Source organism: Xiphophorus maculatus, chromosome 17, assembly GCF_002775205.1.
Source record: "Xiphophorus maculatus strain JP 163 A chromosome 17, X_maculatus-5.0-male, whole genome shotgun sequence".
Lineage (NCBI taxonomy): Eukaryota > Metazoa > Chordata > Actinopteri > Cyprinodontiformes > Poeciliidae > Xiphophorus > Xiphophorus maculatus.
This window is the reverse complement of record NC_036459.1, coordinates 16344445-16359964: the sequence shown is the minus strand read 5'-3', so window position 1 is coordinate 16359964 and position 15520 is coordinate 16344445. Positions and strand designations below refer to the sequence as shown.

At 41.7% G+C, this 15520-nt stretch overlaps 3 protein-coding genes across 6 annotated transcripts in view; 2 read left to right on the top strand and 1 right to left on the bottom strand.

Annotated features, from left to right (window-relative positions):
- The first annotated feature begins 517 nt into the window (after positions 1-517).
- LOC102221208 (zinc finger protein 420-like) lies at positions 518-8913 on the top strand. Of its 3 annotated transcripts, XM_023350333.1 has the most exons (9): positions 518-805; positions 1415-1617; positions 1722-1808; positions 1910-2005; positions 3054-3164; positions 3930-4053; positions 4133-5072; positions 5200-5249; positions 5833-8913. In XM_023350333.1, the coding sequence occupies exons 1-9, from the start codon at positions 772-774 to the stop codon at positions 7056-7058; spliced, it is 2871 nt and encodes a 956-aa protein (XP_023206101.1). In that variant the 5' UTR covers positions 518-771; the 3' UTR covers positions 7059-8913. The 3 variants fall into 3 exon arrangements, with proteins under 3 accessions (XP_023206101.1, XP_023206103.1, XP_023206102.1); XM_023350335.1 differs by lacking the exons at positions 518-805; positions 1415-1617; positions 1722-1808; positions 1910-2005 and adding exons at positions 3517-3698; positions 3826-3840 and having other exon boundaries at positions 3073-3164; XM_023350334.1 differs by lacking the exons at positions 518-805; positions 1415-1617; positions 1722-1808; positions 1910-2005 and adding an exon at positions 3517-3840 and having other exon boundaries at positions 3073-3164.
- apex1 (apurinic/apyrimidinic endodeoxyribonuclease 1) lies at positions 8556-11542 on the bottom strand. Of its 2 annotated transcripts, none has more exons than XM_005801160.2 (5): positions 11454-11542; positions 10166-10297; positions 9892-10055; positions 9612-9804; positions 8556-9467 (listed from the first exon to the last, which is right to left on the bottom strand). In XM_005801160.2, exons 2-5 carry the CDS (start codon positions 10224-10226, stop codon positions 8953-8955), a joined length of 933 nt encoding a protein of 310 aa, XP_005801217.1. In that variant the 5' UTR covers positions 10227-10297; positions 11454-11542; the 3' UTR covers positions 8556-8952. The 2 variants fall into 2 exon arrangements, with proteins under 2 accessions (XP_005801217.1, XP_023206104.1); XM_023350336.1 differs by having other exon boundaries at positions 11460-11541.
- Positions 11543-11784: 242 nt separating this feature from the next.
- The window catches only part of osgep (O-sialoglycoprotein endopeptidase), a 15179-nt gene continuing 11443 nt past the window's right edge, over positions 11785-15520 (top strand). Inside the window, exons 1-7 of the mRNA XM_023350017.1 lie at positions 11785-11882; positions 12965-13084; positions 13171-13290; positions 13413-13588; positions 14350-14445; positions 14533-14582; positions 14658-14736. Of these exons, the coding sequence (XP_023205785.1) occupies positions 12970-13084; positions 13171-13290; positions 13413-13588; positions 14350-14445; positions 14533-14582; positions 14658-14736 (636 nt within the window). The 5' untranslated portion in view covers positions 11785-11882; positions 12965-12969. The remainder of the gene's footprint in view (positions 11883-12964; positions 13085-13170; positions 13291-13412; positions 13589-14349; positions 14446-14532; positions 14583-14657; positions 14737-15520) is intronic.

Here is a 15520-nt window from a genome sequence, read left to right as displayed (position 1 = left end):
TAGTCTTGTAAAGTAAACTTTAAAATATAAAACGATTGAATTGAAAGGCTTAATTTTCAACTTAAAATGTATATTTTTTTATTTTATAGTTTTGAATTTTAAACATAGAACTTGGACATTTTTATTTGCATAATTAAATAATATGTGTTCATAATTATTACTTTTTTGCATTGTTGCTTTGCATTACATTGAAATTCAAAATAATAATTAAAAAAAACATAATTATGACGTACAGACTCATAACTTAAACTTAAAACCAACCAATTGAAAACTCTGTTTCCAATTTGTTGGAATCTTATAATTAGAACTATACCTTTTAATGTTCTGTTTAGCGTTTTTTTTTCATTAAAAATGCATAACAAAAAATACATTTAATGTAAGCTTAACATTTTTCATTCATTCTTAGAAATACATTTTTTAAACTAGAAACGCAAGGGACATTTATGGGTAATGGGTTTATATGCGATTCACCGCGTTTCCAGCAGGTGGCAGCAGCAACCTGGAAAATGTCAGAATTAGCCAATGAATAAAGCAAAGAAGAATTTTCTAACTACTACTCCCTGGGATAAAATTAACGTTTATTTTATTGTATACACATTTATTTAACTATCTTTGAGTCTAAGTTGAAGCTTCGGCAGTCGGACGTTGAATTAAAAGCTGTGTTGTCCAGAGTCTGTGAAAGATAAACCACGTATTGTATGGTGACTGGTTAGCCAGCTAGCTGGAAGGCTAATCCAAGCTACTGAAACTTTTCAACCCCAGCAGAAGGAAATGGACTCAGACGTTTTGACGGACATCCCCAGAGGTTGGGCTGTTTAAGAACGTAATGTGGATAAAAACTAATTTGTTGGAAACGGACAGTTAAAGACGGCAAGGATAAGCATAGCTTTAATTGAGCCATTAGCTCATTTCCATAGCTTGTCTATGACATTACATCGGTATGTTCGCGTTGTTTGGGTCAAGCCCGTGATGAAAACGTTATCTTTGAATATTTAGTCTCCACGAATAGATGTAGCTGTTTGTGTCTCATCATTGTGCCAAGTTTGGCTTAGAAATGCAGCGTCGATGCTACTAGCAACATTTTTAATAACACGGTTGTTGAACACACCCTCATGGGAGGCATTCAGAGCAGCCATCTGTTTTCTACAAGTAATGAACGTTTTCAAAGACAGCTTTTAAATACAACAAATATGTATAATTGTGTATGTGTAGAAGGGGATTAGGGCCAGTGAAAATTAAAATTCTTCATTTTAAAATCCGAATTCCGACTTTCTCTGAATTCTGAGGTTAAAGTGAAAATTCTGTCTCTTTCTGGACACTTCAGAAAGACGGTTCTTTTTCTGTACTTTTCTTGTGAGACGGACAATATATGTTTTTAATTAACCATATAATATATTTCAATGCCTGTTTTTAGGTGACCCGTTACCCCTGGCATCGCTGCGCCTCCTGGTGCCCCCTCTGCAGCTCATGGCAGCCTCTATGTGGCAGGTGTTGAGGAAACAAGATGTTACGAGCTACTGGAAGCTGTCAGACTTTGTGTCGCTGGTGGTGGACATGGTCCCAGAGCTCCTGATGGACAAATATAGGACTCAACTGAATTTAGGGTTAAGAGCTAGGGTGAGTATGGGTAGGGTATCTATCAAACATTTCGAAACAATTTCATGTTTTGGTAGTCTGATGCTACAAGTGATGGGAAGTGACTGAGTTTTTCTCCGCTACAGTATATTATTGAGTTATGTCGTAATGAGCATTCCAGTGAGACGATTCTGTCTTACCTGGAGAAGATGACGTCACCACATCCCACACTGGTAAAAACTTTTACTTACCTTTTACCATTGTCATTTTTCCTTTTAATGCTGCTTTACATATCGACTGTGTTGAATTTAAAGTTATATTCTCCATGTTTCAGATAAGAGAACCAGATGACGAGTCGGTGAAAATGAATTTTCTTGAGTTGATTCAAATTCTTCTCAAAGATCCGGAAGAAAGGAAGCACTTTTTCATGGTAAGACTTTACACTTGTTCCTCTTTAAAGTCAAACAAAGTAGCAACTTTGTTTGAAATAAAAAATGTTTCCACTTTTTATTGTGGAATCTTCAAGCTCCTTTTCTGAATTATAAAGATATATAATTAATAGTTATTTATTAAACAGCCTTAAACATTGCTTTTATGATCTTATATGTTACTGTCTTGAACTTTCTGGAAATCAAGTGGATGCTTTCTGGAACTTGCTTGACATCAGGCACTTTTCAGAACTTTCATGGAATTTAGCAGGTACAGTCTGGAACATACCAGGGTATTTGGGCAAACTTTCTAAGAGATTTTTACTGGTCGCTTTCCCAGAACTTGTGGTTCACTTTCTTGGCTTGTGGAGTTTCCCAGAACTTACGATTATATTCCCAGAACTTACCAGACACTTTCTTTGTAACTTCCCAGAATTCACTGGATGCCCTCAGGAATCTAGCTATGTTATGAAGAGACTTAGTATTTACTAAGTTCAATGAAAGGTACAGAAAAGTACCTGGTGAGTTTCAAGTCATTTTTATTGTTCAACAACAACAACAAAAACATTTATGGTTCGCTTCGTCCTTTTACATCACTGCAGCAGATCAGCTGCATTCTGAAAACATGAAGTTGGGATTATGTTACCAAAGCGTTGTGGCTTCCGGCACGTAGTATAAAGATATGTGTCAGGCCCCGAGCAAGAAACTGTGTTGTTCACCAATCTCAACATGTTATTATCTGAATTGGCATCCAGTTGTTCTGCTCTCCGTCTTTGGACTTTGTGCATTTTACCGCATCACTACGTCACTCCCGTTCTGACATTCCAAATTACCCCTTACACTTCATAGTGATTACCGGTTTGAGACTATCCATCACGGGGAGTCGAGGCAGAAAATACTGTAACTCCTATGTTTCATGACAGTACAGGCTGTTGTGTGCGGTGCCACCAAATATTGTAATACTTTCGAAAAAGCAGAAAAGCTCTGAAAATGTAATTTTTTCCCCCCTGCAATTGTATCGTTTTTCACCATAGTTTCTCTGCTTTAAAGGACGTCTTTCCTGCAGAGTATGGCCCTCAGTACGACAGTGACTTGCAGACACTGTTTGCAGAGTTTCTCTGCCGACTGTTTCAGCTGGTTCCGGTCCCTGACCTGGAGCAGGTGAGCCTAAACACAAACTGCGCCGGCAATTATCGAACTGCAACAAAGAACTGTAGAACATGAAGCATGATTCCAATTAAAGAAACAAGATTATATTGCAGAAGTTTATCATGACACTTCCATAAATATGTCAATAGAAGGTGGACAGAACTAACAGCACCGCTGCAATAACTATATTTGATATGCCATGCTCAGTCCAGGGATATTGTTAAACGGGCTTTATTATTTATTTTCCAGGCACATAGTGCCATTTTATACCACAATAAAGTAACTATATACATATATCAAAAATGACTTTTTTCTGTTTCTGTCTCTTTAAAACCTCCTGCTCTATTTGAAACCGAGTCTTCAGGAAGTCACCACAACATCGCTGCTCTATTAACCCTTTAACAACGTTGCACCAGTAAAGGTGCAGGAGCTTCATCTCAAAGGCAGCGCTAGGTCCGACCAGGCATTTTGTACAGCTTGAATGGTTGCCATGGGAGATTAAAGGATTTCTCGAACATGAATGAAAGATTCAAGGCGACAATCCATGTATGTTTTTGATGAGGGAATAACATTATAACGTTATGTAAAGCTCAAAGAAGTTGATTTTCCATAATACTGCCCCTTTAATATGCTATGGAATGAGATTGTTTCTTCTACCTTCCTCATTGACAAGGCAGCATACTTCAAGGTAGAGGATCCTAATGTCCTTATAAAATGAGACCTTACAAGTTTTTCAAGTTCAATAGTGTGAATATTGATGTCGGACGTTTTTCTCAGACTGTGTCCTGGCTTGGAGCGGAGTGCTCTCTGTTGGAAGACTGTCTGCAAACCGTCTCTGAACCCACAGACCTGAAGAATCTACTGCAGCACCACAAGAACCTTGGGCATTTAGACCAACATGGTAGGTCGCTTCTTTTGACAGCGTCTTTGTAAACCGTATAAGCTAAACTTATGGTTCTGCTTTATTCCTTTTCATGCAGTTCCACCTGCTAGTATGGGCGACAACATCTCTTCCTCACTTTCTGCCCTTCCCCCGAGGAGACTGGCGGAAACCAGCGAACAACCCGACCAGTCGGACCCACTTCGAGACCTCCACGTCGAAACACAACTTGCACCAGAAATAGCGGAAGTAGTTACAGTTTCTGATTACTCTGAGGTTGAAGTAGGTGCGAGCTCCAACGTCGAAGTGGTGACAGAAGAAAACTGCTTTGAAGGAAGAGAAGACACAGTAAGGGAACGTTCTGTGGTTGTGTATTTGGAGAAGACAAGGGAAGAAGAGCCAAAAAGAGAAGCGACCGAACTTCCATCCTCCTCTCAACACAAAGCTGCCGCAGGACCACATGACTGCCCCTGCTGTGAGAAGAAATTTAAGTTTGCCTCCTCGCTGCTGGCTCACAGCGTCATCCACACTGGAGAACGCCCCCATCGCTGCACTGACTGCGGCCGCTGCTTCTCCTTTAGGCAGTCCCTCGACAGACACAGACGCACACACAGAAAAGGACGCGCGCATGGCTGCGTGGACACGGCCTGCATGCCGCACTCGTGCCGTCTCTGCAACGTGGAATTTAGCTGTAAGCTGGCCCTCGCAAGTCACTTAAAGACTCACTCTGACGATGGCAACTCGGACAAACTCAAAGAACGCTTAGAGGGTGGGCCAGATACTGATAAGGCTGTGGATGTCAACGAAGCGAATGCTGAACACACAGATCCAGACTGTCCGGTGGAAACAGGCGATCGCCCATTCTCTGAATCCATACGAGACAACGGTGTCAAACCACAGAATGTCCGCACGAGTGGACGCAAACGTCGACCCACAATGAAGATCCAGGCGATAAATTTACAGAAGCACATGGCCACTAATCAAAGGAACAAGTGCAGCAGGGTGAATCCCTCAGCACTGAGGCCTTTACCTATCATCAGGTAAAATCACCTCTCCTCGGTGTTGGTCTTTGATGTCCTTCATTTTAGATTTTGTCACATTGACACTTATTAAAGTCCAATTAACTGCAGACTTTAAAACTTAATGATCATTATTCTTCTGTTTCAGTTCGGAGCACTCCTATGGATCGCCTGTGGTCTCGAAGCAAGGTGGTGAAAGTAAGTGATTTTAAGAAATGCTGTTCTGGATTTTTTGTTCTTCATAACTATGACATAATCCTTGAAAGTGAAAGTTTATGGAAGGTCTATGAAATTTGGCTTCTATAACTTCCAGTAGTCACTTAGACGATGGGGACTACCAGTTCCCTGACGAGATCTAATGTTCTAACTTGCCTTTGCAGTCACATTACCAGAGTTACTGCTACTCTGCTGCTTTGCTAATTACTGAAGTGTTTCATTAGATGGAAAGTAAAATTACATTAAGAGTGTAATCAATGTTCTGCTTACCAGCCTGTGTTTTAGGTGTAGAACATCCACAGGGTGTGAAACACAAGATTGATATTTGAGATCTAAAAACAACTAACCCTGCTAAAGGAAAATCTTATTTCCAGACAGAAACTGGAATGTAAATCACTACTAAATGAAGTTCAAATTGGTTTAATCTTGCTGTGTACTTAACTTGGTACTTGTTGTTTAGGTTCTTGAGAACTTGTAAAAGCTACCTGTGATTCTTGTCTATAGTGAATAACGGAAAGTATTTGCTTGTATTTATATGTAAACTCGTTGCTTTTTGTACCACCAGGTTCTCCAGCAGATGCCTCAGTAGTTGCTTTCTCCTGTCCTCAATGCTCCTTCCAGGACTCTGAGGAAGGGCAGGTACTACAGCACATCAAGAAGGTGCACCCCACTGATGCCGCAGATCAACACAGACACTTAAGCTGTGCAGATTGTGGGAAGGTCTCCAGGTTCCACTCCTTACTTAAAGCCCACCAGCGCGTGCACACAGGCGAGCAGCCATTTTCATGCTCCCAGTGTGGACGGCAGTTCTCCTTCAAACAGTCACTGGAGCGGCATAAGCAGACACACTCGTCTGGAAACAAGTTGTCGTGTTTGATCTGCGGGGAGCTCTTCAAGTCAGCAACGGAACAAGCTAGGCACAACAACGACCACTTAGAGGATGGGGACTACCAGTGTTCAGAGTGCGGTCAGACGTTCACCTGGAAGGCTGCATTTGTGAAGCACCTCAAGACCCACGGAGTGGATGCTGGCGAAGTGGAAGACTCATTTAAGTGCTCTCACTGCAACCTGGGCTTTAACTGCGAAAGACACCTGAACAAGCACATCCTCACCCACAAAGAGGAAAAACCTCACAGCTGCAACTGTGGGAAGAGTTTTCCTTACCGGGCGGCTCTCACCGCTCACCAACGGACGCATCGAGAGCGGCCGCACACATGCACGCAGTGTGGGAAGGGCTTCCTCTATAAGGGCGGCTTGATGAGCCACATGAAGATCCACTCTGAAGAAATGCCCTTCATGTGCTCGTTCTGCGGCAAGAGCTTCAAGAGGGAGCGCAACATGAAGAAGCACGAGCGCTGCCACACCAGGGAAAACGTTTTCCGCTGCACGCAGTGCGACAAGAGCTTTGTGTACAAGGCGACCTTGATCAGACATGAGCTGACGCATTCGGGCGAGAGGCCGTACCTTTGCTCCGACTGCGGCAAGGGTTTCTTCTCGCATGCAGAGCTCTTAAAGCACGAGCGCTTCCACACGGGCCACAAGCCATTCCAGTGTCCTCACTGTGGCAAGAAATTCACCCAGTCCTGCTACCTGACCATCCATCTGCGCTACCACACCGGGGCCCGGCCATACTCCTGCTCTGAATGCGACAAGAGCTTTCTGAGTGCCAACCGGCTAAAGAGACACCAGCGGACGCACTCTGGAGAAAAACCGTATCTCTGTTTAGAGTGTGGAAAGGGTTTCAGGCAGTCTTATCATCTTAAAACGCATCTGAGGACACATCTGTCATAAATACACCTACAGACTTATTAGTATCACTGTTAAATGGGTGTGAAAGGTGTTAAATATATATATATATATATATATATCAATTGCTGTAGAATAACACCACTCATGATAAATTTCAGAGTTTGTTCAGAGAAATTTTAAGTTACCAATGCCACATATTTGTACCTCAAGGCAGGGCAACAACCCTTTTTGCGAGTAGGGAGGTCGTTAGTCATTCCTTTAACATTTTACAAGGTTTACATATATTTTTTTTGCACAGTTTCTCTAAAAGCCTAGGTTATCACTGTGGTCTTCTAATCTGGTTTACAACAGAGCTAATTGTCTGTGTTGCAGAGCTAATAAAACCTAGCTAAAAACACGAGTTGTTCTGGCACAAATGCTTTCAACAGAATCTGCTTTAAGTGAAAGTGTAGTTGAGAATGTTTGATGAAATCCAAGTTTTAATTTCACCGTACAAAATCAATCCTTGTACAAGGGGCGCTGGGTCATTTAGCGACCTCAAAATAGAAATCTCAAAAGAGTGTAAAAGCCCCATACAACATTGCTCCTATTTCAGATTGAATAAGTTGGTGCAAAATCTTTTGGCTTTTCCATCAGGGCATCAGGCTTTGGGGGAACCGTCTTCTTTTTCTGTCAGGTCTTGAAACCTTTGTATTAGTTGAGGTGGTACTCTGGAAAAGTTTGAGAACCAATGTTCTAGGTGATCTGCAGCATCCTATCACCATGGAGGGAGGTTTGCATTTAGGATTGAGATGTGTGATGTCTCTTAATGGAAGAGACATCAAAATCGTCAGATTTTATTAAATCTGACGATATTTTCGGAGTTCACGCCATGACGGGTCCTCCACCTTGCTTCCCAATACTTTTAACTCAGAAGAAACCTTAATGTTTGTCACAAAAGTATTGTGTAAGGAGTTTCACGTAGCAAACTCCTTACATTTGCAAGTGCCAAGTAGTTTCAAAAGAACCAATTGGAACTTGATTAATAGGGCCTGGTAAGAATTCTCCCCAAAGATGTTTTTTTTTTTTACATTTATTTTAAAGCTTTTCCCACATTGTTTCCAGTTGTCCTGTGACCATGGTGTGAATCTTATGCAATCTTATGTTAGCCATTTCTTACAAGCAAGTCCTTTGCTACTAGGGGTGCACCGATTTATCAGCCAGGAGATTTATTGGTGCCAATATCCTTAATTTCGGGAGATCGGTGAAGCCAAACTTATCCCCTCATCTTATCTACCTCAACAAAGGTCTAAAATTCAACCACTGTCCTCTTTCTCCTGTGAAAGAGGTTTTACTGACAGTCCAGCCACCAGGATTTGATAAGTCACTCCACTGTTGTAAACTCAGCAACTTACTATATTTAGTGACATTTAAGACGAAAATAATTGGTAACGGCAGGTCTGACTTTAAGATCAGCGATTGGCTGGAATACTGCAATCGCTGCACCCTTATTTATTACCAATAAAACCCATCGAGCTAAGAAAAGTGCAACTCAAAATCTGGAAATAAAGAGTTTTTATTTGAGTGTAAGAGTGTAAGCAAGTTTCACATAAAAAAATATAACAAGGTACAAGAAGGGAGCTTAAACCACGACAGGTTTCCTTTTACAGCAGTGGATCAGTAACAGAAACATCATGAAAATTAGCTTAAATGTGTGCTTAGTGTTGCATGTGTGCAGACCTTGGCTGTATATCACGGATTTTATGAAAGTAGTTTGGGTAATCGGACACGATCGATGTTGTGGAACATTTAAAGAAAACTACTAAGCTACAGGGCAACTCTACTAACAGTGAGACTGGGCACCACTCTAGCTGATGCAGTTGAGACAAGTCGGAACAAAAAAAAAAAAAAAAAAAAAGACAAGAGTAAAAGTTGGATTATCATCAGATGTGGTGATTCACACAGCTATGTGGAGAGTGATGGGGCAGTGGTCGCTCCCCATTGCCTTGTTACGGATCTTATTATCGCACAGGCCAGGCAGCAGGGAAGACGAGAGCAGGAAGTAGTCGAGCCGCCAGCCCACGTTCTTAGAGCGGGCGTTCATCATGTAGGTCCAGAAGGTGTAGGCGTTGGCCTGCTCCGGGTAGAGCTCACGGAAGCTGTCCACGAAGCCGGCCGCCAGCAGCTGGCTGAACCCTTCGCGCTCCTCCGGGGTGAAGCCCGCGTTCTTCTTGTTGCCCTTTGGGTTCTTCAAGTCGATCTCCTGGTGCGCGACGTTGAGATCGCCGCACAGCACCAGGGGCTTCTGGATGTCGAGCTCGCTCAGGTAAGCTCGGAAGTCCACGTCCCAGGTTTTGCGGTAATCTAGGCGGACGAGGCCTCTGCTCGCGTTCGGGACGTAGGCCGTCACAAGGTAGAAGTTTGGGAACTCGGCTGTGATGACGCGCCCCTCCTTATCGTGCTCCTCTTTGCCTGGAGAATTAAGTTGTTGTTTTTTTTTTTTTACTCTGGTCATCGCTTCCAAAGTCCAGACACAAATAAAACAGGACCTCAGTAGGTCCTGAGGACTAAAGCAGAAAACCACAGGTCTAAACTAAGTATCAACCCATTACTCACCAATTCCATAAGTGACTTTGAGAGGTTCAGTCTTGCACAGCATGGCTACACCACTGTAGCCCTCCTTGTCATTGGACGCAGCCCAGTATTTGTGGGGGTACTCGGGCATGGACGTGATCTGGGCAGGAAGGGCTTTCTCTGAACACTTTGTCTCTTGGAGGCACAGAACATCTGGCGCCTCCTCACGCACCCACTGGGAACGACAAGCACGGCAATTAGCTTTTATTTAGTTCTTTTAAAAACAAAATAAGACTGAGTGAACTTTTTACTGCAAACTCACATCCAGTCCGTTCTTTTTCACCCAGGCCCTGAGCCCGTCTACGTTCCAGGAGGTGATCTTCATGTTGGCGCTACGGCCATCTTTGCTCGTCATTTTGTCAGGGGGGTCTTCGTACAGTACTGGCGCTTCTGGTTCCTTGGATTTCTTGGCTTTTTTTGCAGACGCTGAATGGAGATCATAAAAGAATAAATATTGGATGGTGCATTTAGTGTGTGTGTCCCCTCTGTTCATGAAATCTTTATTAGGAACAGCAGTTTTTTCTGTGTTTTAGTACCAGAGCCTGCATCATTCTCCCCATCAGCAGACCCATCATCTGTCTTCTTGCCTCTCTTCATGTTGGAACTGGTTCTGCAGGCAAACACACCTCGCACACACACAGCACGCACACACAGCAGCACCCGCGCCGCTGGAGTAAAAAAAACCCAAAATATTAGAAATGTTAAAGAAGCAACTGTAAATAAAGCAAGACAACTTTAAACTTCATCTATTTTCTAGTGTAGAATCACAGCAGATCAGAAACCAGCCACAAACTTCCAACCAGTGCAAATCCAATTTTGAATCCTATTACAAAAGCTAACAATCAACGTTTTTTGAGCAATTTTTTTTTTTTTAGCTAGATCATCAGAGGAATAAATTTTAACTTCCAACTAGAGTTGCACCAATCAGGTTTTTCCTGGCCGATGCTGATTACAGATTTTCTCTCAGGTTTTGACATGCTGACTGATTCTTTACCACAGAAAAAAAAAAATCAAACTGCATGTTTGCATGTTCCTAACGTATGCTAGGAAATGACCATCATCTCTGTAAATTCAATCAGTGTATATAGATCACAAAAGATTGCTCGAGTGTAATATTTAGCAAGCAGTAATAATTTAGTCCACACTAAAACCGATTTGGGCATTTTGACACTTTCCCTGGTTTCTGTACATTAAGCACATATATTTGTAAATGGAGTACAACCATTCACTTCTTACAAATGAAAACAAGGAGCTAGTTTACTTTTAGTGATTTTGTATGAAAATCCATAATCAATGTGCTTTCGAGACCATATTTGTGTAGATTGACTATCATAAAAAGGAGATCTGAGTGTGTGCGCATGCTCAAGTTGGTAACATACCTGTGGCATGTTTGAGGATTTGAGAAACACGAAACGTGGCTTGAAGCCTAAACAGATTCAGTCCTAAACTACAAAACCGGAAACTGATGTTTGTGTGTCATTTAATTATGATGAAGGGTAGAGTCTGTGCAAATATCATGCCCGGTTAAAGATGAGGCAGTAAAAAAACTGCATCAGAAAGACGAAGTGGGCTATTAGGCTATTTCTCCGTGCTAATTTGGTTAAGCTATTACCAACATGTGCTAAAGCTAGCTGTGACTCTAACAAAGAGAGCAGCAGCAGGCGGCCTGCACAAGGAATGAATGACAGAGGAACGACCAGCGAGTAAAACACGCTTCTCGATCATTTCCTCAACAAATGCAAATGTGGCTAATGCAAAAGTGCGTTTTCGCAAAAACGCACTTTTGGCGCGTTTTAGGAAAAGGCCATGCAAATGTAAGCTTACTCGCACTTTCACAACAGGATGCAGAGCCCGGACGAGCCGCAGTTCCCAGTCAGCCTCAGTCACTCCCCCCAAACACGACAGCGCTCAATGTGACACCGCTGCTAGGACTTAATAGCTGTCTTCGCATGTGCCTGAAAAACTACCAGGAAAATAAATAAATAAATGAAACACATCATTACGTATTAATGATAATTTAACAAAGAAAACTGAATACTTTCTAGTAATTTAAATTCTGCCATGTTTTGTTGTTAAAGCAGTGGTTTAGAGACTAAGCCTTTTTTTTCTTTCTTTTTCATAAGGCGAGTTAACAGCTCTTTATGTTTGGGTCCTTAGATGTGTGTATGGAGTAGCTCTTGCTGCAGACGTTCAGAACCACTACTGTGAAAGTTAATGTGGCGTGAGAGGAAGAAAAACAAACCTATATACTCGGTAAAACTTTTTTTTTGATACTATAAGAATATAAAACAATATTCGAGCTGAAGCCAGAGGAGGCGCTAACGACACAGCTGCTGCTAATCCGTAATTAGGGAAATATTTCGTTAAATATCGCATTGTCGGTCTCTGCTCATCTAAAGAAATTAACTTCTGGTACAAACTCACAAATAATTGTGCAACAAAGATATGCTATGCAAGGATATTTTGACTGAAAGTCTAATATGTAACTATCAAGCTATAAGTGACTGATAAAAACTGAGTTTTTTTAGATTTAACTCCAGCTTATGTTGTTTCCATCATAGTACAAACTCTTTTAATGTGCCACCATTTAGAGTCATGGCTGCAGGTACAGAAGGAATATCAAGATAATCTGAGCTGCGTATTAATATCTAAAAATCTGTCCTGACAATTGTTGACAAGGTTTGTTTTTTTGGTTTTCTTTGTTCCTACATCATTTGAACAATGTGGTGAGAAAGCATTTACTCCACTTGCAGTTATTGTGTGTTTGGTTCCCCCCCCACACACACCACATTTAAATGTTTCAGATTGATATCGGATAACTTGAAGTTTTTCTACAACTTTGTAATTGAATTTTTTTTAGGTAAATGGTGCGCAAACCAACGAGAACAAGAATACTTTATAAGGACATGTATGACAAATTGAAATGGGCTAAAGATCTTCAAAAAGCAAAGCATCAGATCCTAAACTAAAGAAATTTAACATGAGACAATCTCTGACGTTTGTCGGTGTTTAAAGGTGACACACAACAATTTCAATGGAACAGATGTTGAACAGTGGGGAACCCTTCCAGGATTTCGCTCTGCAAAAATAGTTTTTCATCCAAAATTCATCCAGGAGGTTCCAAAATAACCAAGAACATCTCAAACACTGTCCCAGTTAAGATCAGAGGTTCTGCTTCAACAATAAGAAAGATAAGTTATGTGAGATTTCAGAGGTCAAAGCCAGATGGATGGTCAGACAGCCTCCAAAGAACTGCAAACTTTTAATCAGGCACTGACCTGTTTTGTAGACATTAAAACACTTAACATCATCATTCTTTTTTTTTTTTTCTTTAGCTGCCATGACTGTTGTTATTGGATTCGAAGGAAGCGCCAACAAGATTGGCATCGGCATCATAAGGGACGGTGAAGTCCTGTCTAACCCCAGACGGACGTACATCACACCGCCGGGCCAAGGCGAGCTCCTGACCAACTGGTCTGAATCCACTCTTCTTTCTTCTTCTTCTTTTTTTTTTTAAAGCACTTTTTATTCTTCACCTTAGGGTTCATGCCCAGTGACACGGCCAGGCATCACCGCGCAGTCATACTGACTGTCCTGAAGGAGGCGCTGGAGCAAGCGGGGCTGAAGCCGGCAGACATTGACTGCGTGGCGTACACTAAAGGTAACAGACATGATTTGGTAGAATGGATTTTCATTGACTACAGTGGAAAACCAACGAGCTAAATCTACATAAATATATATTTGTTTAACTCTCATCAGCCCCTCTGTCTCCTTGTCCCTCAGGCCCTGGTATGGGAGCCCCTCTGGTCACGGTGGCCCTCGTAGCGCGCACTGTGGCCCAGCTCTGGGGGAAGCCCCTGCTGGGGGTCAACCACTGCATCGGACACATCGAGATGGGCCGACTCATAACCCAGGCCGACAACCCCACCGTGCTGTACGTCAGCGGGGGAAACACCCAGGTGGGGTTCCAGCCTCGTCGCTCTGGTGTTTTATAGCCGGTGTTCAGAATCAGCTGGTAACCAATCAGTTCAGGATGATCCTCGCTGAAGTCTGAAGTCTGATTACAGTGTTTTCAAGGGCTGGAAAGTTTAGAATTATTGGTATTTAAAGACTTTATCCATTTTATCCTACTGATTAAATGTTGGGTTCCTTCATCCATCCATCTTTTTTGTCCTGTCTCATGTTCTCCCTTTCCTTTTGTCTCATGTTTTTTCTTCCTTTATCTTTGTTTCATCCCCTCACTTACTTTTTTCCCGCATTATGTTTTTGCCTTCCTTAACTCTGTCTTTCATCCTTCTGTCTTTTCTTCATTTTCCCTCCCTCATCTTCTTCTTTTCCTGCTTTTCTCTTGTTCTTCACTCATTTCCTTCCTACCTTTTTTATTCCTCCCTCTCTCTTGTTTGTTTTTCCTTCCTTCCATCTCTGTCCTTCCATTTCCATTTCCTCTCTGTCCTTCCTGGGTCATTTCTCCTTTCTCTTTATTGCTTGCTTTCTTTCTTGTGTCCTTCCTTCCTTCCTCTCTTTTTCATCTTTGCTTCTTTTATGTCCTTTACTTTTCTCTTTAGATTTCTCTTCCTGACATGATCTGTTCTTTTCATTCCCGTAGTAAAGTTTACCCGACATAGTATATCTACCACAGGTTCATAGCGAACCTCCTTTAGTTCTCTGTTTAAAATGATTGTAACGGACTGGAAGTCTTACAGTGAGAACGTGTTTGCAGGTCATCGCTTACTTAGAGCGGCGCTACAGAATATTTGGGGAGACCATCGACATCGCGGTCGGCAATTGTTTGGACAGATTCGCCAGAGTTATCAAGGTGTGTGTTGGTGACATCGGCCATGTTTTTTTTCCCCTCACTGTGAACGACGTGGAGGTTAACGCTCGTTCATGGAACTCTTCCCAGATTTCCAACGATCCCAGTCCAGGATACAACATAGAGCAGATGGCCAAAAAGTGAGTAGAACCCAGTAGAACCCTGAAGAACGTTCACCAGAAGGGAAACGCTGTGTGTTCTCCTGTTTGTTTCAGAGGAAGTCGATACGTGGAGCTGCCGTACACAGTGAAGGGGATGGACGTGTCTTTTTCTGGGATTCTGTCCTTTATTGAGGTGAGTGGAGCATTTATACTTTTTCACTTTTTGTTCCATTATAACCTCAAACTAGAGCATTTATTGGGTTTTTATGTGATAGATCTGAAAAAAAAAGATTATTAGTAAGGCATTCTTCAACTCTAGTCTTCATAAATGATAGATGAATGGAGATGAACACAGAGTATACTCATGTTTTTAAATGACCCAGATAATCTTGAAATCTCTCAAAGTCTAGTTTTAACTCAATGGAGTTCACCACAAATACGCAGCACACTGTTCACATTTTTATTGTAAGCGATTTTCAAATCATGGCGTCCTGTTTCCACTTCATAATGATGATCAGGGTTTCCCCCAGGTAAACTTGCTAAGCCCGGTGGTCGGGGCGGCGAGGCGGTCCACCATGTTTTTGTATTAAAAAATGTAAAGTTGACAGGAAAAGTAAAAATATGACTGGATAAATATATGTTACAGGAAGACCTGGCCAGTGAAACGCTATTTAAACCCACAACTGGTCTTTAAAAATAACAAATCAAAAAACACGATTAAAATGAATATCAATTATTTGCACTTTTGTTTAAACAAAATGAAGTAAATTAAGTAAGCAGCTCCATAAGGCCCCCCAGGGCTTCGGGGCCCAATAAATGCTCATATTTTAACAAACAAATAAAACAAATAAATGTAACTGGAAGATCTCACTAGTCTTAAAGCTCTTTTGTACGCGACACATTTCTTCTAAAAATAAAAAGGTCTTGAATCCGACGTCTTTACTGAACTTAAAAGAAAATAAAAATAACAAACAGAT